At 40.2% G+C, this 26,084-nt stretch overlaps 1 protein-coding gene across 21 annotated transcripts in view; it reads right to left on the bottom strand.

The window, feature by feature from the left end:
• Window positions 1-26,084, bottom strand: part of N4BP2L2 (NEDD4 binding protein 2 like 2) — a 115,817-nt gene that overhangs the window by 14,776 nt on the left and 74,957 nt on the right. Inside the window, exon 6 of one of the 21 annotated variants that reach the window (XR_009213192.1) lies at window positions 1,676-1,737. The exons of 17 other annotated variants lie outside the window; for them this stretch is intronic. Coding sequence is in view for 1 of the 4 variants with exons in the window: in XM_058437690.1 (XP_058293673.1) it covers window positions 1,722-1,737 (16 nt within the window). In the remaining 3 variants the exon portion in view is untranslated. Of the gene's footprint in view, window positions 1-1,675; window positions 1,738-26,084 lie in introns of those variants that run through there. 3 more of the 21 variants (XM_058437692.1, XM_058437690.1, XR_009213193.1) reach the window with 3 other exon arrangements.

The raw sequence follows: 26,084 nt of genomic DNA, 5'->3' as shown, positions 1-26,084 counted from the left end.
CATGTATTAACAAGGATATGTTCTGAGAAATGTGTCATTAGGCAATTTCATCACTGTGTTAACATAGAGTGTAGTTACACAAATCTACATGATGTAGTCTACACCACACCTAGGCTATATAATATAGCCTATTGCTCCTAGGCTGAAAAATTGTACAGCATGTTACTACATTGCATACTCTAGGCAATTATAAAACATGAGTAAGTAGTTGTGTATATAAACATATCTAGAGGCCAGGCACGGTGGCTCACACCTGTAATCCCAGGACTTTGGGAAGCTGAGGTGGGTGGATCACCTGAGGTCAGGAGTTCGAGACCAGCCTGGCTAACGTGGCAAAACCCTGTCTCTACTAAAAATACAAAAAAATTAGCTGGGCATGGTGGTCCACTCCTATAATCCTAGCTACTCAGGAGCCAGAGACAGGACAATCGCTTGAACTCGGGAGGCACAGGATGCAGTGAGCCAAGATCGTGCCATTGCACTCCAGCCTGGGCGACAGGGCAAGACTCCATCTGAATAAATAAATAAATACATATCTACACTTAGAAAAGGTACATAAAAATATGGTATTATAATCTCAGGGGACCACTGTCATATATATGTTCTGTCATTGACTGAAATTTTGTTATGTGGTGCATGACTGTATACATAAAACCTACCAGTAAATATCTTGGACCTCCTAACATCTTAGATTCTGAAAATTAAAAAGCGGCTGTTAACAGTCTCAGAATGGGACAAATTTAGTGGCTTTAATAGCTAGGTTTCCTCTAGACATGAAGAATGGTTGATAATGAGCTGTCGAGTCCAGTATTTGAGTGGCATGCTGCTAACTGCCCAGACTGTAGTGGTTCTAACCAGAGACTACACCACTACTCTGTGAGGTACTTGGAAATGTGTAAAGGCATTTTTGGTGGTCAGAATGACTGGTAATGTGTTACCACACATTACTAATATCAGACATTTGGGCCTGAGGCCAGGGAAGCTAACCATCCTGCACTGTCCAGTGAAAAATTACCCCACCCAAAAGAACAATGGTGTTTCATCCAGCACACTGAAAGTTCACAGCTCCCTTTAACTGAAGACAATATTTGATCCTAAGAGAGAAAGGAGGATTTAGGAAGTTTTCTAATTTAGAATATAAAGATCTAGTTATCCTATCTTTCATCCTGGATAATCAGAGTCAGGGTCAAGGTGACAATGAAGACTTAGTAGAATGTAGTAGCGGAAGGACAATTGACACCGCTGAGGGAAAAATCCAGGACAGAGGAATAGAAAAGCAAGCAAACAAACCTGGAATAAGAAAGAGATGATGAGGAAAAGAGAATAGTCAGTTGATTGGCTGGGCATTGGACAAATGAGATTAAACCTACCCCCAGCCGCTAGCCTGGTTTATTCCATATGCTGGGCAATTTTCAATAGGTAGGACACATGAAAATCTTGTTCTTTGTCACTAATTGCTGCTGCCCTTGTTTACACATTCCTAGATGTTGGTTTAGAAAATACTCTAAGGAACACTAATGTACCTAGAAACAGTTGTGATGGGGTCTCTATAAAAAGGATATTGAGTGAAGAGTGCTATCTGTCGTTGTTAACTCTCCTTCACGGCCAGTTCTACCTGATTCCAGTGAAAGTCCTAGTTGCAGTCCAAGGTGCAATGTCAGTTATGAAATACATCCTGCAGACTAGTATGTCATTCTGAAAACAAACTCCCCTGTCTTTACTCAAATGTGAACCATCCTGTTGCAGGGCAAGGAGAAAAAGAACAAACAGAGTTTGTTGTTGCATTATTCATTTGATTAAATGGTAATATACTAAGGATGTAAGAGACTCACTGCTGCACTGGTGATTCTGTGGAGTTTAATGCACTTAATGTGTAGTCCCTGTCCCTCAGAACAGCTCTCTACTGTACAAAGAGAGCCCGAATCTAGGGAAATGCAGTTACTGAAATATAGTTCATCACCAAAATGTTTATAGTTCCGTATACCATCAGAAAGACTAAGGTCTACAAGTGTACTTGGAAAATTGGCTTTAAAAAAAAAAGATGTTACACTTATTATGTACTGGAACTGTTTAATTGCTTTACATGTACCAACTCACCTAATCTTCAAAACTATATCAAATAAGGGCAAAGGCTAGTTTTAACCCCATCTTACAAAGACAACTGATATACAGAGAAGTTGAAGAATGTGCTCAGGAGCACATGGCTAGTGGCAGGTTCAGACCTAGTTTGATTTGCTCTAAAATCCACACTCTTTAACCATTATGCAACATTGCCTCTCGATTTAAAGAGAAAATTGTACAAAACATTTCCTTCTCTCTTTTTCTTCCTCCTCTCATTTTCAAACCCTCACATTTGCATACACAGAAGATAGTCAGCTGGCAAGGGTTGAGTCCTTTTCATGAGAGCAGTTCTTGGGCCCTGACTCCTATTATCACTAACTTAATAGTATCTTGAGACTTTTCTCCTGTTGCCTCTCCTTTCTCTGGATCAAATCAAACAAGAAACAACAAGAGGAAGTGAGAGGAGATACTGTGGAGCAGGAGCCTCTCTCCCTAATCTGCCCTCATGTCAAGGCTCTATATGAGCAATGGGAAAGCCAGACTAATGGCCCACAGCTGAGATCAACAGATGGGCACAAGTGACTCCTCCTGGAGTTAATTCACTCATTGGGTGGAGGCAGTGAGAAAGGATCACATTCTGGATACTGTTTTGAAGGAAAAATAAGCAAGATTTGAAAACAAATCAGACATAGGGTATGAGGAAAAAGATAAGAATCAAGTATGAGTACAAGGATATTGGCCTGGCTCATTAGAGGGATGAAGTGGTTACTTACTGCAACATAAAAGTCTGCGAGATATGGGTTCGGAGAGAGGGTTGGTAAATCAGTTCCCTCAAAGTCCAGCTGAGAATAGGCCAATCTGTCCTTTAAAAAGAGGTGAGAAAGTGAAAAAGAAGAGGGCTTCTCTAATACTCCCCAAGAGTTCCTTTGTTTTCTAAGCAGCTGCTTCAGAAAAGGATAATAAGGACCCTGCTAATGTCGTTTTTTGTTGTTGTTGTTGTTTTCTCCTGAGTCTGCTTTCTAGGGAAGGACTTGCTAATGCTAACAATCCACTATGCCTGCAGAGAAGTAAACACTGGACCATGAAAGAATAAGGTGGCTTAAAAAGTAAACTATCAGAGTCTGGGAGATCAGGCAATTTATTAAGGCAGTTTGCTAAAAGTTAATCAAAGGAATCTCTAAGGATTAGAATTTCAACTGAAAATACAACACAATGCCAAGAGGTATGAAAATCCTAAGACTGACTCTACAATGAAGTGCCAGAGACATGTACCAGTTCTGCACCATTGGAGCTCTATATAACTACCGTCCTTGTTTCAGAAACAGTGGACATGGCCTTCTGGAAAGAAACACAAACCAATAACAGTGACTTGTGAAGCCCCTGGGAAATAAAAGACTTGGTAGTGATGGTGGTGGTGATAACTTCTTCTTGAATGTGGCTAATCAGTAGATGCATTTTCTTTAGAAACATCTATCTAGAAAGTGTGAGAATCTCATCAAAGCTGTGTCAAGGATCGTTAAATGTGATCTCACTGGTGCTGCTTCATTTAGGAATGAATGGCACCATTAGAAGAAAAAAAATCACTAAATAAAGTTAGTCATGGAGAGGAAATCAAAAGAGTTAGAGGCACAGGATGTAGCTTTGAAAAGAAAGAAAATAAGAAATGAACAAATGGTAACACATCTATGATGAGTAAGATTTTGCTTTCTAGATGATGGCTTAGAATCCAAGCTCCTAGGGAGCAATGGAGTGTACCTCTCAAGAATCAGAAAGTGTTTGTTCAGATACAAGCTAACCTGACCAAGTGAACTGTGACCTGATGACAAAGGTGGGAGAGCATCCAGATAAAGCTGAAGAAAGCAGGAAGGGAGGGTGGAAAGCACGGTAAGTAATAACCCTCATGAAAAAAAATAATTAAGGGGGCCAGAAAAAAAACATTTCCCAATGCAGAATCCTATATACTAATTTATGATAATGGGCAATAAATGAAGTAAATCTGAGATTAAAACACATGCAGATTATAAAAGGTCTCATGACTTTTGGAATGACCAGTTGAAATAACTGAGACCCAGGTCCTGGTCCTGGCTCAGTAACAGCCAAGTCCAGGCCTTAGCTAGCAGTGGGATCTTAGGCAAATCATGTCTTTCTAAAATGAGGAAAATACCCCTCCTTGCAAAGTTGTTGTAAGGACTACTAATATAGATGCTCTTAAATAACCTCTACTCAACTGATAGAGCAGATCAATTGATTATCTCCATTGCCTCTGTACAATAATGACTGATATTAATGACTCACACTAAATGCTCCCAGCTAGATGTGTAATTGCACACTTTTGCTGTCACTGTTTAGAACTGTTGTATATTTATAAGGAGTCAGATGGGTTTATTCCCAAGTCTGTTGATGCCAATAATAATTTTTACTATAATTATATAGTTTGTCTCACTAAACATGAAGTGCTAAACAAGTGTTAAATAGGATAACTATAAAATTTGGTTAAAAATAATAAAGACCTATGATTATGCACTCATATTGCTTTGAATATTTCTTTGGGTTCTACTTCCAATTTATATCAACAGAAACTAGAAGTTCTTGATGACACATTACAGATGTGGTTTATGCATGAAAAAAGTTAAACTGAACTGAACAAAATTATACATAAAAATTGCTGAATAAATACACATAAAAACATGTATTTTAAGTTCAAATAAAATGTTTAAAGTATTTATCATTTCATAACAATTCTTCAAACAATTTTTTCAATGAACTAACCAGCTATCTGTCCCAATCATATTAGAGAAGAGGGCTTTAATTATAAATAAAGCACCTAGCACAATGCTTGACACATAGTGGGTACTTCATAAATGGCAGCTCTTATTTTTATTATGTATTAACAACAACAAAAGCAATCTTATAAATTTCACTGAGACTCCCACGATGCAATTCAAGAGTAGAATGTGGCAATGTGATAGTTATGATTTACTTAAAACAAACAGTTGAGTTAGAAGAACTGGAAAATTCTCCAAAAATGTAATTTACTTAATGTAACTGCAAATGATTGGAAATGGAAAAAAATTTTTTAAACCAAGTGGCCATATATAGACAAACTGATAAATCCACCATCTTTCTCAGAGATTAAAACACCTTTCTCAGTAATTGATAGAACAATGAGACAAAATACACAGAAGTTTAACTAGCATAATAATGACTGAGTGCACTAATATGGAACACCACATCCAACAATTGGTGAAAACACATTCTTTTGATGCTTACATATAATATCTATAGAAATTAACTAGGCCATAAAGCTAGACCCCCACAGATTTCAAAGAATTACTAATGTATGGACCATAATATAGTTAACTTTGAAATTAGTAACAATAAAGTTTTTGGAAAAAATTGTAAACATGGAAAAATTTATAGGTAGAAAAATTATAATGGAAATACTTAGAACTGAATAACAGTAAAAAAATTAAATATAAAAAGTGATTTTTTTTTTTTTTTTTTTTGAGACAGAGTCTCACTCTGTCACCCAGGCTGGAGTGCAGTGGTGTGATCTTGGCTCACTGCAAGCTCCGCCTCCCAGGTTCAGGCCATTCTCCTGCCTCAGCCTCCCAAGTAGCTGGGACTACAGGCGCCTGCAACCACGCCCGGCTAATTTTTTGTATTTTTAGTAGAGACGGGGTTTCACTGTGTTAACCAGGACGGTCTCAATCTCCTGACCTCGTGATCTGCCCGCCTCGGCCTTGCAAAGTGCTGGGATTACTGGAGTGAGCCACCACGCCCGGCTTTTTTTTTTTTTTTTTTTTTTAAGATAGAATCTTGCTCTGTTACCCAGGCTGGAGTGCAGTGATGTGATCATGGCTCACTGCAGCCTCTACCTGCAGGGTTCAAGTGATTCTCCTGTCTCAGACTCCAGAGTAGCTGGGACTACAGCAGCGCCACCATGCCTGGCTCTTTTTCTTTCCTTCCTTTCCTTCCCTTCTTTCCCTTCTTTCCCTTCCTTCCCTCCCTCCCCCCTCCCCACCCCCCGCTTCTCTCTGTCTCTTTCTTTCTGACGTGTTCTCCATATTGTCCAGGCTGGTCTCAAACTCTTGGACTTGAATGATCTGCCTGCCTCAGCCTCCCAAAGTGCTGGGAATACAGGTGTGAGCCACCGCACCTGGCCTAAAAAGTGATACTTAAAGGGATATTTGCATAAACATTCACATTAAAAAGGAAAGACACAAAATTAATGAGTCAACCACACAACTGAAGAAGTTACAGAAAAAAAGAGCAGAATAAACTTCAAAAGAGTAGAAGAACACTAGCCATGGTGGCTCACGCCTGTAATCCTAGCAATTTGGAAAGCTGAGGTGGGAGGATTGCTTGAGGCCAGGAGTTTTAAGTCCAGCCTGGGCAACATAGCAAGATTCTATCCATATTTAAAAAAAGAAAAAAAATATATATACACACACATATTCTTTTAAGTAGAAGAAAGGGAATAATAAAAAACACAACCCCCAGGTGAGATTAAGGAAGAAAAAAAAGGAAATGAGAATTAGAAACAGAAAAGAAGGCACAATTACAGATCCAGAGAAAATTTAAAAGATAAAAGATTAATTATATGAATAACTTTATAACAACAAATTTGAAAATTTAAATGAAATGTAATTTATACATTTATTTATATATTTAGCTAGAAATTACAAGTTATTTAATTAACGTATTTTTTGAGACAGGGTCTCACTCTGTTGCCCAGGCTGGAGTGCAGTGGTGTGATCACCACTCACTGCAACCTTGAGCTCCCAAGCTCAAGTGATCCCCCCATCTCAGCTTCCCATGTAGCTGGGACCACAGGTATGTGCCACCATGCCCAGCTGCCCAGCTATTTTTTTTTTAAGAGACAGGGTCTCACTATGTTCCCCAGGCTGGTCTTGAACTCCTGGGCTCAAGCAATCCTCCTTCCTTGGCCTCCCAAAGTTCTGGGATTACAGGCCCAGCACACACAGCCAAAAACACAAGCTATTAAAACTGACTAAAAAGAAACAGAAAGCCTGGGTAGTCCTAGAATGGTAAAACAACAAAGGTTAAGTTTTTCCCCCCAGCAAGGGAATTCCAAGTTCAGGTGACTTTTCAGAAAAGTTCTACCAAATATTCAAGGAATTGTTCATTGCAATCATATGCACAATTTTCCAGAGAAAAGAAAAAGAAAGAATACCTCCAGCTTTTTTTTTTTTCCTTTTTTTTTTTTTTTTTTTTTTTAAGATGGAGTTTCACTCTCCTTGCCCAGGCTGGAGTGCAATGGTGCAATCTCGGCTCACCGCAAACTCTGCCTCCTGGTTTCAAGTGATTCTCCTGCCTCAGCCTGCCGAGTAGCTAGGATTACAGGCCTGTGCCACCATGCCTGGCTAATTTTGTGTTTTTATAAGAGACAGGGTTTCTCTATGTTGGTCAGGCTGGTCTTGAACTCCCAACCTCAGGTGATCTGCCCGCCTCAGCCTCCCAAAGTGCTGGGATTACAGCTGTGAGCCACCACTCCCGGCCAGCACCTCCAGCTTTTTTTCAAAATGCTAACATAGATTGATAGAGCCAGGAAGTTACACAAAAATGAGAACTTTCAGGCTAGTCTCAGTTAAATACAAAAACCCTAAATAAAATATCACCAAACTACCTCCAGTAACGTGTAAAATAGATAAAACATTATGATTTAACTGGTTTATCTCAAGATTGCAAGACTCATTTATACTAGACTATCCATTAATATAATTAACCACGTCAGTAGGTTAAAGGATAAAACACATCTAAAAGCTTTTTAATAGTGGTAGAAATTGTTTTATTTATTTTCTATCTATGTACTTAAAACACTCAAAATCCATTACTATTTAAAAATAACACACATAACTCTTAGTAAACCAGGAATAGATGAGAACTTCCTTAATTAACAATGAGTACTATGATCCTATCATAAACATAACTTCTAATATGAGAAATATAAAAAACATTTCTTTAAATCAGAAACAAGACAAGAATGCCTATTATCACCAGTTCCATTCAACGTCATATAGTCCCTCTGTATTCATGAAAGATATATCAGACAAAATAGAAAAGGAAAATAATGAAGAGATATAAGGACTGTAAAGGAAGAAAAAAACTGTTATTCTTGGCCGGGCACAGTGGCTCACATCTGTAATCCCAGCACTTTGGGAGGCTGAGGCAGGTGGATCACCTGAGGTTGGGAGTTCGAGACCAGCCTGACCAACATGGAGAAACCCTGTCTCTACTAAAATACAAAAAATTAGCCGAGCATGGTGGCGGGCACCTGTAGTCCCAGCTACTTGGGAGGCTGAGGCAGAAGTGCTTGAGCCAAGGAGGTGGAGGTTGCAGTAAGCCCAGATCTGGCCACTGCACTCCAGCCTGGGTGACAGAGGGAGACTTTGTCTTCAAAAAAAAAAAAAGTCAATTAATGAGTGATGTCAGCAAAAATTGTTGAGTAAGAAACTCCAAAAGCTCATCCCTTCACAAGAGAAGTGACTAAACAGGAAAGAACTGTCAGAATCAACTTTATCAGAACTATGAAGACAGATCAAGGGTTTACAGCAACTGGGCAAAATGTTTAATCAAGAGAAAAAAAAAAAGCTGAGTCTCAGTAAGAAATCTTTGTTAGTTTCTTAAGTTTTTTTGAGACAGGGTATGGCTATGTTTCCTAGGCTGGAGTGCAGTGGCTATTCACAGAATTGAGCATAGCACACTAACGGCCTCAAACTCCTGGCTTCAAGTTATCCTCCTGCCTCAGCCTCCGAAGTAGCTGGGACTATAGGCATATGCAACTGTGCCTAGCTCTCTGTAGTGTTTTTAACTTACTCTGGCCCCATCTACTGCTCTCCAGATTAATACTGGCCCTGAAGACAACAACCTACTTTCTCAGTACAGGTTTTTAGTACCAAGGGTGGCAGAAAGGATCTTCTTCTCAAAGAACTGTGGTTGTTTTGACCTTGCTGGTGACTCCAAGCTCAAAGGGCTTGTGCCTATTTTAACTAACTCAAAACTTTCCTAGGACAAACACAACTACCCAGTGTAGGGGGCATTTGTGGGATATATTTAAAGGCAAATGAATTAGCCACTGTCAGTTGGGGTAAGGCATAATTGCCACTTGGGGTAAACAACAGATAATCCAAAAAGCTTGAGAAGAAAAGATGAGAAGTGAGGCATTTTAGGGAATAAGGGCTTTGAAAAGCTCCCACATATTCCTGGGAATCTAGAAGGCCATGCACTTACCCAAGTCAGGCTGTATGCTCAGAAAAAGACCTAAAAAAGCTGTCGCTTCTGGCTGACACCCAGACTCTACACAAGCAGGAAATGAAGACAAGGGCAGAATTATAAACAGCCTTAGTGTAGAAGGTATCCCAACAAACACAAAGATGGAACATTTTTGTTGATGATGATGATGTTGCTGTTCCAGATGTTTAAGGAAACATCTGTTGAATCACTAGCTGACTACTAAACTAATGGAACAAAGACTTCAGTAGAATATAGATTTTACAAAATTAGTGCAGAAAAGTCACTAAACAAACAACAGTTACAACAAGGAGCAGAAACAAACCTTGAGGAGGGGTGAAATATGATTACAGATTTCCCATATTATATTATTTAAAATGTCTAATTTTCACAAAACCTATGAGATATACAAAGAAGTAACTGTGGCCTACACACAGGAAAAAAAGAAATTAATAGGAACAATCATTGACAAAGCTTAGATATTGGACTTATTAGACAAGACTTTAGGTTAACTATTTTAAATATGCTAAAAGAAACAATGGATAAAGAACTAAAAACAAATAAGAACAATGTCTCACCAAATAATTAATATCAATAAATAGATGGAAGTTAGAAGGAGGGGCTTCAAGACAGCTGGCTAGAGGCATCCAGCACTCACCTCCTCCATAAAGAAGACTCAAAATAACAAGTAGATAATCACACTCTGAATAGAGCATTTACGAGAGAACACGAATTCAACAGAGAAATTATAGGAAACACCTAAGGCACAGAAGGAGCAGAAGGCAAGGCTACCAGCAGAGCTGGAATCAGCTGGGAGCCCAGAGAAGCTTCCCAGTACAGAGAAAAGGTCAATGATCACAGACTCTTGCAACCTGGGCCAGGAGAAAACCCCTCGACCCTTGTAAGCCCTGAGACTACTGTAGGGAGCTGCCTGGAGATGACATGATAGCATTGCTCCAGAGAGGGAGCTCACACCAGGTCCCACTGTCTTACAACTCCTAAGCAGCAGCAGCATGGCACTATTTTGAGAGCCTAGTCCATGCCAGACTGCATGCTGCTAACATCACTAGAAATATCCCCCCACATCTATCCAGAGGGCTGTAGCGGCACAATGCAGGTTAAACCCAGGGGAGTATCAGGGAACTCAGCACTCTAGCACATATAGTATGCTGCACCCTGGGGAATGTGCAGTGTACCACACTGGGGAGGGTGCCCCCAGGACAAAGGGAATTAAAGTGTGTGCTTTCTAGAACCTGAGACTGCCTACCTGGGGCAGCCACCACAGACAGCAACCCCATTCTCCCAGCAGCAGGGCTGATGTGCACAAGCCCTGAGAACAGACTCTGCTGCTGCCCATTGCAGCTGCCGCTGCTGCTGCAGGGGCCAAAGTACATACTAAAGGCAGTAACCACACCCTCTTCAGCAGCAAGGTCACAGCACACTTGCACATGCCCTGAGGACAGATCCCTCAGCTGTCCCAAACCCCCGCACTCTCAACACTTTTGCAACCACCTAAGCACTCCACTGGGGGCCTGGGGCTCACCCTGCCCACTACAGCTGGTGCCTCAGCATACTACTGGCACTACCAAAGACAGGCCTGCTCAGCCTAACACTGCCTCCCTGCCAGTGCCCAAGCCCACTACCCTGGGGCCTGAGGATTGCCCCACCCTATCCACCACTGATGGGATCTCTGCACTCCTCTTCAGAGCCTGAGGACAGGCTTACCCTGTCTGTCATTACCAACACAGCCAGCACCTGCTCAAATGTGCCACCTGGAGGTCTGGGGGCTGGCCCACCCAGCTTGTCACAGCCAATGCTAATACAAACATATGCTACTTCAGAGCCTGATGGTTGTCCCACCACCATGACTGCCATCACCCAAACAAGAACATTGCCCAGGAGACCAAGAACCTATCCCCCTACCTGGTTCACTGCTGCTACTCCTGGCACCTGAGCAAGTGCCTAGAGGCTGAAGAATCATCATATTGGGACCCACTAACACTGGTGCTCATATATGCCACCCAGAGGCCCAAGGATAGGCACACTCGGCCTGCCAGTGCCACCACTTGGGCCTGAGGACTGGCATTCCCTTCCAGAGTAAACCTCATCACAACTTCCACTAACACACTCAGCCTAATCCACTGAGAAAACCACAAACACCACAGATGCTGTTTACAGTTGAAGAAATCATATGGAAACTGCATGACTTCATGCACCCAAAATAAAAGCTAAAGTGTCCTACCCAACCAACACCATAGATACATCCTTAGGAAGAAGTCTTCCCCTATAAAAGCCTAGCCAAAAAAATTAGATGTGACAGTTATACCAGATGTGTAGATATCAACATAAGGAAAAAATAAACATGAAAACACAAGGAAATATGACAACTCGGAAGGAACATAATAATTCTTCAGCAATAGATTCCAGTGGAAAATAATTTTATGGAATTCCAGAAAAAGAACTCCAGAAAAAGAACTCAAAATAATGATAATCTAAGTTGCTCAGTGAGATACAAGAGAACACAGATAAATAATACAAAGAAATCAGAAAAACACTTCAAGATATGAATGAGAAATTCACCAGAGATAGATATCTCTTGGGAGGCTGAGGCACAGGAATTGCTTGAGCTTGGGTGGTGGAGGTTGCAGTCAGCTGAGATCACGCCACTGCACTCCAGCCTGGGCAACAGAACGAGACTCAATCTCAAACAACAACAACAACAAATCAAACCAACAACTAAATAAATAAATACATAAATACATAAAAAGAATGAACAAAACCTACTTGGCGTATGGGACATTATGAAATTACTAAATACACAAATTTGGAGCATTCTAGAGGGTAAAGAGAAGAGTAATGGCACAGAAAACCTACTTAATGAAATAGTAGCTGAAAATTTCTCAAGTCTAGCAAGAAATTTAGACATCTAGATACAGGAAGCTCAGGGAAACCCAAATAGATGTAACTCAAAAAGCTCTCCATGGCACATTATAGCCAAACTGTCAAAAGTCAAAGAGAGAATTCTGAAAATGGCAAGAAAAAAGTATCTAATCACATATAAGGGAATTCCTATCAGACTAACAGTGGATTTATCAGCAGAAACCTTATAGGTCAGGAGAAAATGGATGATATATTCAAAGTGCTGAAAGAAAAACAAAATTATCAACCAAGAATACTATACCCAGCAAAGTTATCCTTCAAAAATTAATGATAAAGTCTCTTTCAGAAAAGCAAAAACTGAGGCAATTCATCACAACTAGACTGGCACTACAAGAAACGTTAAAAGAAGTCCTATACATGGAAGTGAAAGGACAGTATCTACCATCATGAAAACACATGAAGTATAAAACTCACTGGTAGAGCAAACACAAAAATGAAAAAGAGAAGGGATTCAAATGTTGCTACTATTGAAAACCACCAAACCATAAAGATAAACAATAAAAGAGAAACAAAAGAACAAAGGATATATAAAGCAACCAGAAAACAATGAACAAAATGACAGGAATAAGTCCTTACATATCAATAATTACCTCAAATGTAAACAGATTAAAGTTTCCACTTAAAAGATACAGACTGGCTGAATTGATTTGTTTTTTGTTTTGTTTTGTTTTTTGTTTTTGAGACTGAGTCTTTGCTCTGTCGCCCAGGCTGGAGTGCAGTGGCATGATCTTGGCTCACTGCCAACTCGGCCTCCCAGGTTCATGCCATTCTCCTGCCTCAGCCTCCCGAGTAGCTGAGACTACAGGTGCCCGCCACCACATCCAGCTACTTTTTTGTATTTTTTAGTAGAGATGGGGTTTCACTGCGTTAGCCAGGATGGTCTCAATATCCTGACCTCATGATCCACCCGCCTCAGCCTCCCAAAGTGCTAGGATTACAGGTGTGAGCCACTGCACCCAGCCGAATTGATTTTTTAAATTACCCAATTACACGCTGCCCACAAGAAACTCACTTCTCCTGTAGAGACACATACAGACTGAAAGTAAAGGGATGAAAAGAGATATTCCATGCAAATGGAAACCCAAAGCAAGCAGGGGTAGCTATACTTAGATAAAACAGACTTTAAGTCAAAAACAGTAAAAACAGACAGAGAAGGTCATTATATAATGACAAATGGACTGATTTAGCAATAGGTTATAATAATACTAAATACATATGCACTCAACATCAAAGCACCCAGATATATAAAGCTAATATTATTAGATCTAAAGGGAGAGAGAGACTCTAGAACAATAATATTATAGTTGGGGACTTCAACATTCAACTCTCAGCATTATAGAACACCTACACAGAAAATTAACAAAAAACTTAAGATTTAAACTGCACTTTAGACCAAATGGACCTAATAGATATCTACAGAACATTTTATCCAACAGCTGTAGAATACACATTCTTCTCATCAGCACATGTAATATTCTCCAGGATAGACCACATGTTGGGGCACAAAATAAGTCTCAACAATTTTTTTAAAAACGGTAATTATATCAAGTATCTTCTCAGACAACAATGGAATAAAATTAGAAGTCCATAACAAAAGGAACTTTGGAGACTGTACAAATACATGGAAATTAAACTATATGCTCCTCAACAACCTTTGGGTCAACAAAATTAAAATGCCAATCAAAAAATTTCTTGAAACAAATGAAAATGGAAATACAAACTACAAAAACCTGTGGGATACAGCAAAAACAGTGCTAAGAGGGAATTTTATAGCAATAAATGCCTACATTAAGAAAGTAGAAAGATTTCAAATAACCAATCTAATGATGCACCTCAAGGAACTAGAAAAGCAAAAACAGCCAACCCCAAATTAATAGAAGAAAACAAAGATTAAAAATCAGAGAAGTAAAAAAACAGAGATCAAAAAAAGACAAAACAACAGATTAATGAAACAAAAAGTGTTTTTTTGAGACGATAAACAAAATTAATAAACCACTAGCTAAACTAACCAAGGAAAAAGAGAGAATATCCAAATAAACAAAATCAGAAATGAAAAATGAGACGTAACAATACCACCAGAAATACAAAAGATCATCATAGACTGTTATGAAAAACTATATGCTAATTAAGTAGAAATTCCATAAGAAATGGATAAATTCTTGGACATATATACATCCTACAAGATTGAATCAAGAAGACATAAAAAACCTGGTCGGGCGCGGTGGCTCACGCTTGTAATCCCAGCACTTTGGGAGGCCGAGGCGGGCGAATCACAAGGTCAGGAGATCGAGACCACAGTGAAACCCTGTCTCTACTAAAAATACAAAAAATTAGCCGGGCGTGGTAGCGGGCGCCTGTAGTCCCAGCTACTCGGAGAGGCTGAGGCAGGAGAATGGCGTGAACCCGGGAGGTGGAGCTTGCAGTGAGCCGAGATTGCGCCACTGCACTCCAGCCTGGGCGACAGAGCGAGACTCCATCTCAAAAAAAAAAACAACAACAACAATAAAAAAAAAACCTGAACAGACCAATAATGAGTTATGAGATTGGATCTGTAATAAAAACTGTCCCAACAAACAAAAGCCCAGGACTGGATAACTTTACTGCTAAATTGTACCAAAGTTATAATGAACATCCCATGCTCATTGATCAGAACACACTACCCAAAGCAATTCTCTTAAAACTATTCCAAAAAAAATGAAGAGGAGGGAATTGTCCTTAACTCTTTCTATAAGGCCAGGATTACCCTGATACCAAAATCGGACAAGGACACAGCAAAAAAAGAAAACTACAGGTCAGTATCCCTGATGAACACAGATGCAAAAATCCTCAGCAGAATATGAACAAATTGAATCTAACAGTACTTCAAAAGGATAATACACTATAAGCAAGTAGGATTTATCTCAGGGATGCAAACATGGTTCAACATACACAAATCAATAAACGTGACACATCACATTGACAGAATGAAGGACAAAACCATATGATCATCTCAACAGATGCAGAAAAAGTATTTGATAAAATCCAACATCGCTTCGTGATAAAAACTCTCAAAAAACTGGGCATAGAAGGAACATACTTCAATATAATAAAGGCCAAATATGACAAACGCTTAACTAACATCATACTGAATGGGGAAAAGCTGAAAGCCTTTCCTCTAACAACTGAAATAAGACAAGGATGCTCACCTTCATCACTCCTATTCAATACAGTACTGAGAGTCCTAGCCAGAGCAATCAGTCAAAAGAAAGAAATAAAAAGCATTCAAACTGAAAAAGAGGGAGTCAAATTGTCTTTGTTTGCACAGGGCATGATCTTGCATTTAGAAAAACCTAAAGACTCTACCACAAAATTCTTAATTTGATAAACAAATTCAGTAAAGTTGCAAGACATAAAATCAACATATAAAAATCAGTAGTATTGCTATATACCAACAGTGAAATATCTGAAGTAGAAATGAAAAAGGCAATTCCATTTATAATACCTACACACACAAAAATGGAAGAAAACACACATACAAAATGGAAAGGCATACCATGCTCATGGATTATAAAACTTAATATTGTTAAAATGAACATACTACCCAAAGCAACCTACAGACTCAATGTAATCCCTATCAAAATACCAATGTCATTTTTCAAAGAAATAGAAAAAATCAATCCTAAAATTTGCATGGGACCAAAAAGAGAGTCTGAATAGCCAAAGCAATCCTGAGCAAAATAACAACAACAAACAAACAAACAAAAAATAAAAATAAAAAACAAAGCTGGTAGCATCACACTACCTGACTTACAAGGCTATAGTAACCAAAACAGCATGATATTGGTATAAAAATAGACATATCAACCAATAGAACAGAATAGAGATCCCAGAAATAAATCCATGTATTTACAGCCAAATGATTTTTGACAAAGGCACCAAGAATGGACACTTTCTTTGAAAAATGGTGCTGGGAAAACTGAATATCCATATGCAGAAGAATGAAACTAGACCTCTATAGAAAAGTCAAATCTCACCATATACAAAAAAACAACTCAAAATGGATTAAAGGCTTAAGCATAAGATCCAAAACTATAAAACTACCAGAAGAAAACACCACAGGATATTGGTCTAAGCAAAGAATTTATGGCTAAGACCTCAAAAGCAGAGGTAACAAAATAAAATAGTAGATAAATGGGACTTAATTAAATTTAAAAGCTTCTGCACAGCAAAGGAAACAATCAACAGAGTGAAGAGACAACCTGATGAATGGAAGAAAATATTTGCAAACTAATCATATGACAAGGGACTAATATCCAGAATATACAAAGAACTCAAACAACAGCAACCCAAACGCAAAACAAATAAACAAAAAACAACAATCCCATTAAAAAGTGGGCAAAGGATCTAAATAGACATTTCTCAAAAGAAGACATACAAATGGCCAACAGGTCTATGAAAAAATGGTTGAAATCACTAACCATCAGGGAAATGAATATCAAAACCACAATGAGATACCATTCTACCCCAGTTAGAATGGCTATTAATATTATTTAGAGACAGGGTCTCACTCTGTTGCCCAGGCTGGAGTGGCAGTGGTATGATTATAGTTCACTGCAGCCCTGAACTCCTGGGCTCAAGTGATCCTCCTATCTCAGCCTCCTGAGAAGCTAGGACTACAGGTGTGCACCATCATGCCTGGCTAATTTTTGTTGTTATTGTAGAGGCAGAGTCTCACTATGTTGCCAGGTTGGTCTTGAACTCCTGGGCTCAAGCAATCCTCCCACTTTGGCCTCCCAATGTGCTGCCATTGTATGTGTGAGCCACTACACCTGGCCACAGAATGATTGTTATTAAAAAGACAAAAAAAATAATAACAGATGCTGGGGAGGATATGGAGAAAAAGGAACTCTCATACACTGTTGTTGGGAATGTAATTTAGCACAGCCATTATTGAAAACCATATAAATATTTCTCACAAAACTAAAAACAGGACTGCCATATGATCTAGCAATTTCCCCTCAGGATATTTATCCAAAGGAAAGGAAATCATTATATCAAAGGGATACGTGCATCCCCATGTTTATTGCAGCACTATTCACAGCAGCAAAAACATGGAATCAACCTAAGTGTACATAAATGGATGGGTGGATACAGAAAATGTGGTATACATACACAATGAAATACTACTTGGACATAGAAAAAATAATGAAATCCTGTCATTTCCAGTAAGATGAATGGAACTGGAGGTCATGTTAACTGAAATAATCAGGCACAGAAAGACAAGTATCACATGTTCTCATTCATACATGGAAACTAAAAGAGTTGATCTCTTGGAGGTTGAAAGTGAAAGATATTACCAGAGGCTGAGGAGGGTGTGTGTGTGGGTGAGTGGGTGGGGTGTGGAATGGATGAAGAGAGGTTGGTTAATGAGCACAAACATACTGTTAGATAAAAGGAATAAGTTCCAATGTTTAATAGCAGAGTAGGGTGACTATATAGTTAAAAACAATGTATTTATATTTCCGAATAGCTAGAAGAGAGGTCTTGAAACGTTCCCAACACATAGAAATAAATGCTTAAGGTGATGGATACCCTAAATAGCCTGACTGATTATTAGACATTCTATGCATGTAACAAAATACTACATGTACCCCCATTAAAATGTACAAATATTGGCCGGTGCAGTGGCTTACACCTGTAATCCCAGCACTTTGGGAGGCCAAGGCAGGTGGATCACAAGGTCAGGAAATCAAGACCATCCTGGCCAACATAGTGAAACCCCGTCTCTACTAAAAAAAAAAAAAAAATACAAAAATTAGCCAGGCACGGCAGCACATGCCTATAGTCCCAGCTACACAGGAGGCTGAGGCAGGAGAATTGCTTGAACCCAGGAGGCGGAGGCTGCAGTGAGCTGAGATTGCACCACTGCACTCCAACCTGGGTGACAGAGCAAGACTCTGTCTAAAAAATAAATAAATAAAATGTACAAATATTATACGTTAATAAAAAAATTTCAAAAACAAATAAAAAGAGATGGAAATACAAAAGAGACCCAAATGGAAATTCTAGAGTTGAAGAGTATAACAACTGAAATAAAAAATCCAGTAAAGGGGGTTCTACAGCAGGCCTGAGCAGGCAGAAGAACAGTGAATATGAAGACAGGGCAACTGACATTATGCAGTCTAAGAGTCACAAACAAAAAGGAATGAAGAAAAGTGGAGAGCGCTGAAGAGACTGTGGGACACCATCAAGTACACCAACCTAAGCATAATGGGAGTCTTAGAAGATTAGAAAGGGGACATAGGCCAGGCGGGGTGGCTCACGGCTGTAATCCCAGCACTTTGGGAGGCCAAGGTGGGCAGATCACCTGAGGTCAGGAGTTCAAGACCAGCCTGGCCAACATGGTGAAACCGCATCTCTACTAAAAATACAAAAATTAGCCAGGCATGGTGGCGCCTGTAATCCCAGCTACTCGGAAGGCTGAGGCAGGAGAATCGCTTGAACTTGGGAGGCGGAGGTTGCGGTGAGCAGAGATCCCACCATTGCACTCCAGCCTGTGTGACAGAGCGAGACTTTGTCTCATAAAAAAAAAAAAAGAAAAAAAAGGGCACTTATAAGAGATCAGCATTAGGATTAAGAGATGAATTCTCAACATAAACTACAAAGGCCAGAAGGCAGTGGGTTGACATTTTCAATGTGCTGAGAGAAAAATAATGTGAACCATGAACTGTATATCCGTAAAACTATCCTTCAAAAATGAAGGAAAAATTAAGATATTCCCAGATAAACAAAAACCGAGAGAGCTCACTACTAGTAGAATGGCCCTACCTGCCCGTGACCAAAAAAAAAAAAAAAAGGTAAAGAGAATCCTTCAGGCTGAAATAAAAGGACACTGCATAGTAACTCAAATCTATGGGAAGAAATAAAAAATAACAACAACAACAAAAAAGACTAACAGCAAAGGAAACTACATAGGTAAATATAAAAGTGAATATATGCTTTGTAAGTCTTTTTTCCACATGATTTAAAAGACAATTACATAAACAATATTTATAAATCTATACTGATGGACCACAATACATAAAGATGTAATTTGTGACAACAACAACAATATAATGGAGGGAACAGAGATATATAAGAAAAGTTGTTGTGTGTAATTGAAACTAAGTTGGTAAATTCTAACTGGATTGTTACAAATGAAGATGTTAATTATAATCCCTGCTGTAGGTTATCTTGCCAGCTCATTTCCTAGGTTCTACCATAGAAATTATTGGTAGCACACTGGAGGTGAGAGCGGGAAAAATACGTTTGTGTTTTCTTCTGGCTTCTGATGGCAATTCCAACAGAGTTGTTGCAACGCACAAGTGAAGGCTCCTGAGTTGCTGTTGAGAAAGCTCACATCCAACAGGAGAAGCCTCAACGGCACAATAATCATGGGTTCTGGGTAACCTCATTTTCTATTTCACTCTTTTAGCACTAGGAATAACTGCAGCTTCTTGCATATATCAAGGTTTTGGAAACTTAACATCCACTTTTTGCTTCTCCAACCATTTCAATGACTTTGTAACCAATTCCTTGTATTAAATCCCGCTATTTGAAATATCTAGAGTGTATTCTGTCTTCCTTACCAGATATAGACTACTGACTGACAAAAGGTTAGTATCTAAAGTACATCAAGAAATCCTACAAATCAATAAAAGAGATAAAATAACTAAATAGCAAAATAAGTAAAAATCATAAAAAGGCATACAAATGGTCCAAAATACATGAAATAAAAACCAACCTCATTAGTAATAAAACTAATACAAATTAAAACCACAATAAGATAAAATTTCATGTCTGCCAGATTAACAAAATTGTTAAATCATCCAATACCAAGTGTTAACAAGAATCTAAATTCTTGTTTGTTTGTTTGTTTTCTTTAGACAGAGCTTTGTTTTTTTCACCGACAATGGAGTGCAGGGGCTCAATCTCGGCTCACTGCAACCTCCGCCTTCCAGTTTCAAGCGATTCTCTTGCCTCAGCCTCCAGAGTAGCTGGGATTACAGGTGCCCGCCACCACGCCCAGCTAATTTTTGTATTTTTAGTAGAGACGGGGTTTCACCATGTTGGCCAAGCTGGTCTCAAACTCCTGACCTTGTGATCCACCGGCCTCAGCCTCCCAAAGTGCTGGGATTACAGGTGTGAGCCACTGCGCCCAGCAGGAATCTAGAAAAAATTCTTATTCACAGCTGGTGGGGGTATAAAAAAGCACAATCACTGTGGAAAACATTATGATTATTATGTAAAATAACCAAACAGGTCCCCACCCTAAAACTCAGCAATCCTATTCTTAGGTAACCCCAATATGGATTTATAAATCCATATTGATGGACCCACAATGAGAACATAGCAACTTTAAAACTTTTTTGACTGTTACTCAAAATAAGAAATTTATTTTATTGCCCTTCTCAATACACACAGTCATACACACAGCCACAAAAAGTTTCACAAAACAATATTTTCCCATAATATACTATATATGTAATGCACACTGTAAAAGCATATGTAAAACTATAATGCATATATAAAATGGAAAATGCGTATTTTCTTATTTATTTTAGTTTTGTTTCTTTTTGAGACAGAGTCTCCCTCTGCCACCCAGGCTGGAGTGCAATGACGTGATCTCATTCACTACAACCTCTGTCTCCTGGGTTCAAACGATTCTCCTGCCTCAGCCTCCTGAGTAGCTGGGATTACAGGTGCGTGCCACCACTCCTGGCTAATTTTTGTATTTTTAGTGGAGACGGGGTTTCACCACGTTGGTCAGGCTGGTCTTGAACTCCTGACCTCATGATCCACCCGCCTCGGCCTCCCAAAGTGCTGGGATTACAGGCGTGAGCCACCACGCCCGACCTAGTTTTGTTTCTTAACTGCTAGATGATGTGAGACTGTTATATTTTTTAATATGCTGGTTGCAATCTACCAAATTGATTTTATGGCCCTCTAATTGGTCACATCCTATAATTTAAAAACTACTACCCTAAAGAAATTCCAGCACATGGCTACAGGGCATTCTTCAGAGTAGCAAAAATCTGAAAACAACCCATCTATCCATCAATAGATCGAATAAGCAAATTATAATATGTTCATAAAATGGAATATGATATTGTAGTGAAAATAAATGAACTACTAATAGCTGCATTAATATGGCTAAAAAACAATATTGAGCAAAAGAAGCTAGTCACAGAGGCCAGGCGTGGTGGCTCACCCCTATAATCCCAGGACTTTGGGAGGCTGAGGCAGGCGGCTCACTTGAGGTCAGGAGTTCAAGATCAGCCTAGCTAATATGGTGAAAACCCATTTCTACTTAAAAGACAAAAATTAGCTAGGCATGGTAATGGGCATCTGTAATCTCAGCTACTCCACAGGCTGAGGCACAAGAATCCCTTGAACTCAGGAGGTGTAGGTTGCAGTGAGCTGAGATCAGAGACTCCATCTCAAAAAAAAAAAAAAAAAAAGAAAGAAAAAAAAGAACCTAGTAACAGAATACCCACACCATGATTGAGTTTATAGTAAGTTCAAAACTGGCATGTCTAAACCCTATATTGTTTGGGTTTATACTATAAAGAAAAGGAAGGGATCAACAAATACAAAACTCAAGATAGTGACTTCCTTTAGGAAAAAAGGAAGGGCCTGTGACTAGCAAGGGTCTTCTTAGTTATATATAATATTCTATTTTTTAACCTGGGTAGTGGTAACATAGATATCCATTTTATTATTAGTCTTTAACCAAATAGCTGAATCTTACATGTTCTTTTATATGACACATGTCATAATAAATATATTTTTAAGTAGAAAAGGGAGTCTTCCCTAAGAACTCACATAGATTCACACCAAGACCTGAAAGTTACTTCATTTCCTTCTTTGATAAAGTCCTGAATATTGGCAGATAAGAGATTTTAGTAAGGCATTTTAAATAATCTCTAACAATATGCTTGTAGATAAAATAACACAAACTTGATGTAGTAAAATTAGATAAATTATTAGGTTGATATAAAATGGCCATTCTCATAGAACAAAAATAGTTAAGAATTAATTTCATATGATTCAACCTATTAATAATATATCTGCTAGAGATAACATGAAGATGAAGAAATACTAGCTGATTTGAAAGACACTGGAAGTAGAATTTATAGGCTTGGAAATTGGTTATTATTATGCGAGAGGGGCATTTTTTGTTTTTGTTTTTGTTTTTTTGAGATGGAGTCTCCCTGTGTTACCCAGGCTGGAGTGCTGTGGCACAATATCAGCTCTCTGCAACCTCCGTCTCCTGGGTTCAAGTGATTCTCCTGCCTCAGCTTCCTGAGTAGGTGGGACTACAGGCAAGCGCCACCACGCCCAGCTAATTTTTGTATTTTTAGTAGAGATGTATTTAGTAGAGTATTTTTAGGGTTTCGCTATGTTGGCCAGGCTGGTCCCAAACTCCTGACCTCAAGTGATCTCCCTGCCTCGGCCTCCCAAACTGCTGGGATTACAGGTGTGAGCCATCGCGCCTGGCTGAGAGAAGGCATTATTCTAGAGACAAAAGAATCAAGATTCAGACAACCACTAGGTTAGTTATAACATGAATATAGGTAATAATGAAAAAAATTGTTTGAGGACTGTAGTGAATTGAAAAATAACGCAGGCCAGGCACGGTGGCTCATGCTTGTAATCCGAGCACTTTGGGAGGCGGAGGCTGGTGGATCACCTAAGGTCAGGAGTTTGAGACCAGCCTGACCAACGTAGTGAAACCCAATCTCTAATAAAGATACAAAAGTTATCTGGGCATGGTGGTGGGTGCCTGTAATCCCAGCAGCTACTCAGAAGGCTGAGGTGGGAGAATCGCTTGAGCCTGGGAGGCAGAGGTTGCAGTGAGCCGAGATTGCACCACTGCTCTGTTGCATGGGCAACAGAGCAAGACTGTGTCTCAAAAAAATAAAAAAGGAAAATAATGCATTTGCTTTTAGATATGCTCAGTTTCAGGAGGCCCTTATACTCACAAGTGGAAATGCCAAACAGGCAGTGAGAGATATGCATTCAGTTCCCAGGTAGGAAGTGGGGGCTAAAGAAAAAGTTATAGGAGACAGCAAAGAAGTGGGATTGAAGTCACGTTTGAAATGGCCTCAGGGTTAAGGAAGAAAGAAGATGAGAGCATGGAATAGAACATTGGAAACAACATTGAAGAGGTCATTAGTGCAAAAAGAGACAAAAAAGAAGAAACTAAAATAAGGAGAAGATATGAAAAGAGGAATATTTTATAAGTTGAAGGAAGAAGTAATTTCAAGAAAAAAGCAGTGAAAATATATTTTAACAAATATTTGAGTGCTACTGTGTCCCAGACATTGTAAGATAAGACAGCCAAAGAGTTGATACTCTCTTTCCTTTGTTCTGTCAATATTTTCATTGGTAAAGTGAAGAAAAAAAGTAAAGATGTACTTTATCATATTTTCAAATGAGTGAAAGGAGTAGCAGCTAATATGACAGAATCAGGATCCAAATGTATTCCAATATACTGGAAGTGATGGGCACACGTAAGGTACATGGATGTGCTTTGGTCAAGGAATAGGCCAAGTTGGACATCTGGGACAGAGTGAATCAGCGAATTTAGGGCACAGGTGCATACTCTGCTTGTTACATAACCTGTTTGTGTAAGCTCATACTGGGGTCAGAGCCACTATTGTTTGAGAAAGGTATAACTGCCCTGCTGATGCCCTGCACACCCAGAGAAAAGAGAGAGAACCAGAGTTGTTTGTCTTATAGACAGGGGAGGGCCAGAGCTCAGCTCGGCTTGTGCCCAGAGAGAGAAAAAGTTAAGCTGCTAACCCTGTAAGGGAGAGCCAACCTTGTAGCCCAGGGAATGCAGCTGTGTGTGGGAATGGCAGGAGCTGCAGAGCCAGAGCAGACAGCTGAGATAAAGGCAGGCAGTGTAAGAGAGCTGCTGTGAGAGAGCTGCTGATGAGAGAGCTAGTGTGAGTGAGCTGCTGATGAAAGAGCTGCTGAATAAAACCATATTCAACTGCTACGGTCCCCGAGTGTTCTGTCAGCTATTCGTCAACCATCCACGTCTTCCTTTTGGACCTCGGCATGGGCTGGAACCTGCCCCTGAACCTAACATTTGGTGTAGTCTTCGGCAGAATGAGATGAGTGGGTCTTCAGCTCACAAGGCTCCCGGGTCGGCAATGTGGCTGCAGCATGAGCTGTGGTACCTAGTGGCAGCTGTGCTGCGTGGACGGGCCCCGGTGGAGACATGGGCGGCAGGGGACAGGTCCCCTGTGAGTGTGGAGATGGCACTGAAGCACCTGGAAGTGCACAGCACCGAGAAGGTACATGCCTTTGTCAGCAGAGTCAGAGGGGTGTTTATGACTGTGCTGCGGGACGTGCATGCCCAGTCCCTGTGGGATGCAGCGCAGGGAGAAGGAAGAACCTCGGTTGCAGGCTCACCCAGTGGTCCACCAGAAAATAAAGCATAAGCAGCTGTTGGGCCCCAAAGGTTGGCCTAGGGACCCCCACCCCCATTGAGTTGTGGGAGTTAGGCAATTAATGTCTGCAGCGTCTGGGGGATCCCCTCTCTGCCTGAATATTCCATCTCTGGGATGAAGAACTAACACATTTCCTGCTCTGCCTCCAAGATGGAGAGGCTAGCTTCTTTAATTAAAGTGTGGACTGGTACTGGTCCAGAGAAATACCAGAGACTGTCAGACGATGGAAGTCATGTACAGACTTGGTGCAAGTCATTTGGGAGAAGGACGTTACTGTGCGGCCCGGTCCTGCCTAAGTGTTCCAGTTCAGGGAGTACCTGCTGCAGTCAAGTGGATGTGTAAAGCCTTTTCTGTTTGATGAGGGAACTGGCTGAGATGCCTGGCTCGAGGGACACTGGACCACCGCAGCCACATGTGGACTTGGCAATCCACTGGTCCCTGAACACGGATAAGTTTCTGGGTAGGGCTGCATCAATTAATGGCTATGAAAGCCAGTCAGTGAAAGTGAGACCTGTATCTTTGCACCTTGGCATCAGCCGCTTCGCTCTCTGCTTATGCATCGTGTATGTCTCTCCCATGCCTGAATGCATTCTGGGGGTGGATGTTTTGCACAGCTTGGCAGCTGTGCTGTCTGTCACAGACTTGATGGACCACTTGACAATGGAACTGGGACTTCTTTTCCAGACAGCCAGGAACAGTTTGCCTTCATGGGAGGGCGACAATGGACTTTCACAGTGTTGCATGGTGTCATACTCTTATTAATGATGTTATGCTAACCTCTGATCCTTTTACAGGTTTAAAAGCAGCAATGTCCCTCTTGCCTGGGATTGGGATAATGAAACTGAGGCAGCCTTTTCCAATAGCCAAGCAGGCTATTCAGTAGACACAAGCCCTATGGGTAGTTGACCAGGGGTGCTCATTTAAGCTGGATGTGCATGTGATCACAGATAGTTTTGGCTAGGGCCTGTATCAATGCATGAGGCGCTTGGGAGTGACAGTAGGCTTTTAGTCCCAACTACGGAAGGGAGCTGAGCTCTGATACTCTGATAGGGAAGCAGTTAGCAGCTATATACGCTTCCCTTCAGGCTAATGAGAGCGTGGCAGGACAGACGACTTACCCAATAGCAGGATGGGTGCATTAACAGGTAACAAGCACCCGGACTGGGATGGTGCAGATATCCACTTTAGCAAAGTGTAGCACCTACTTAGAACAGCAGAGTATGCTGAGTACAAGTCCCTTAGCTGCAGTGTTACAAGAGGTCTTGGGACCTGCAGTCCTAAAGCAAGATAAGGCCATGGGGCCTGAAACACCCCTAGACCCTGAGCCTTCACCGTTAGGAAGAACAT

The sequence above is a fragment of the Hylobates moloch genome, unplaced genomic scaffold, assembly GCF_009828535.3.
Source record: "Hylobates moloch isolate HMO894 unplaced genomic scaffold, HMol_V3 SCAFFOLD_4, whole genome shotgun sequence".
Classification (NCBI taxonomy): Eukaryota; Metazoa; Chordata; class Mammalia; order Primates; family Hylobatidae; genus Hylobates; species Hylobates moloch.
The sequence above is the reverse complement of the archived record's forward strand: the minus strand, read 5'-3'. Positions and strand labels throughout refer to the sequence as shown.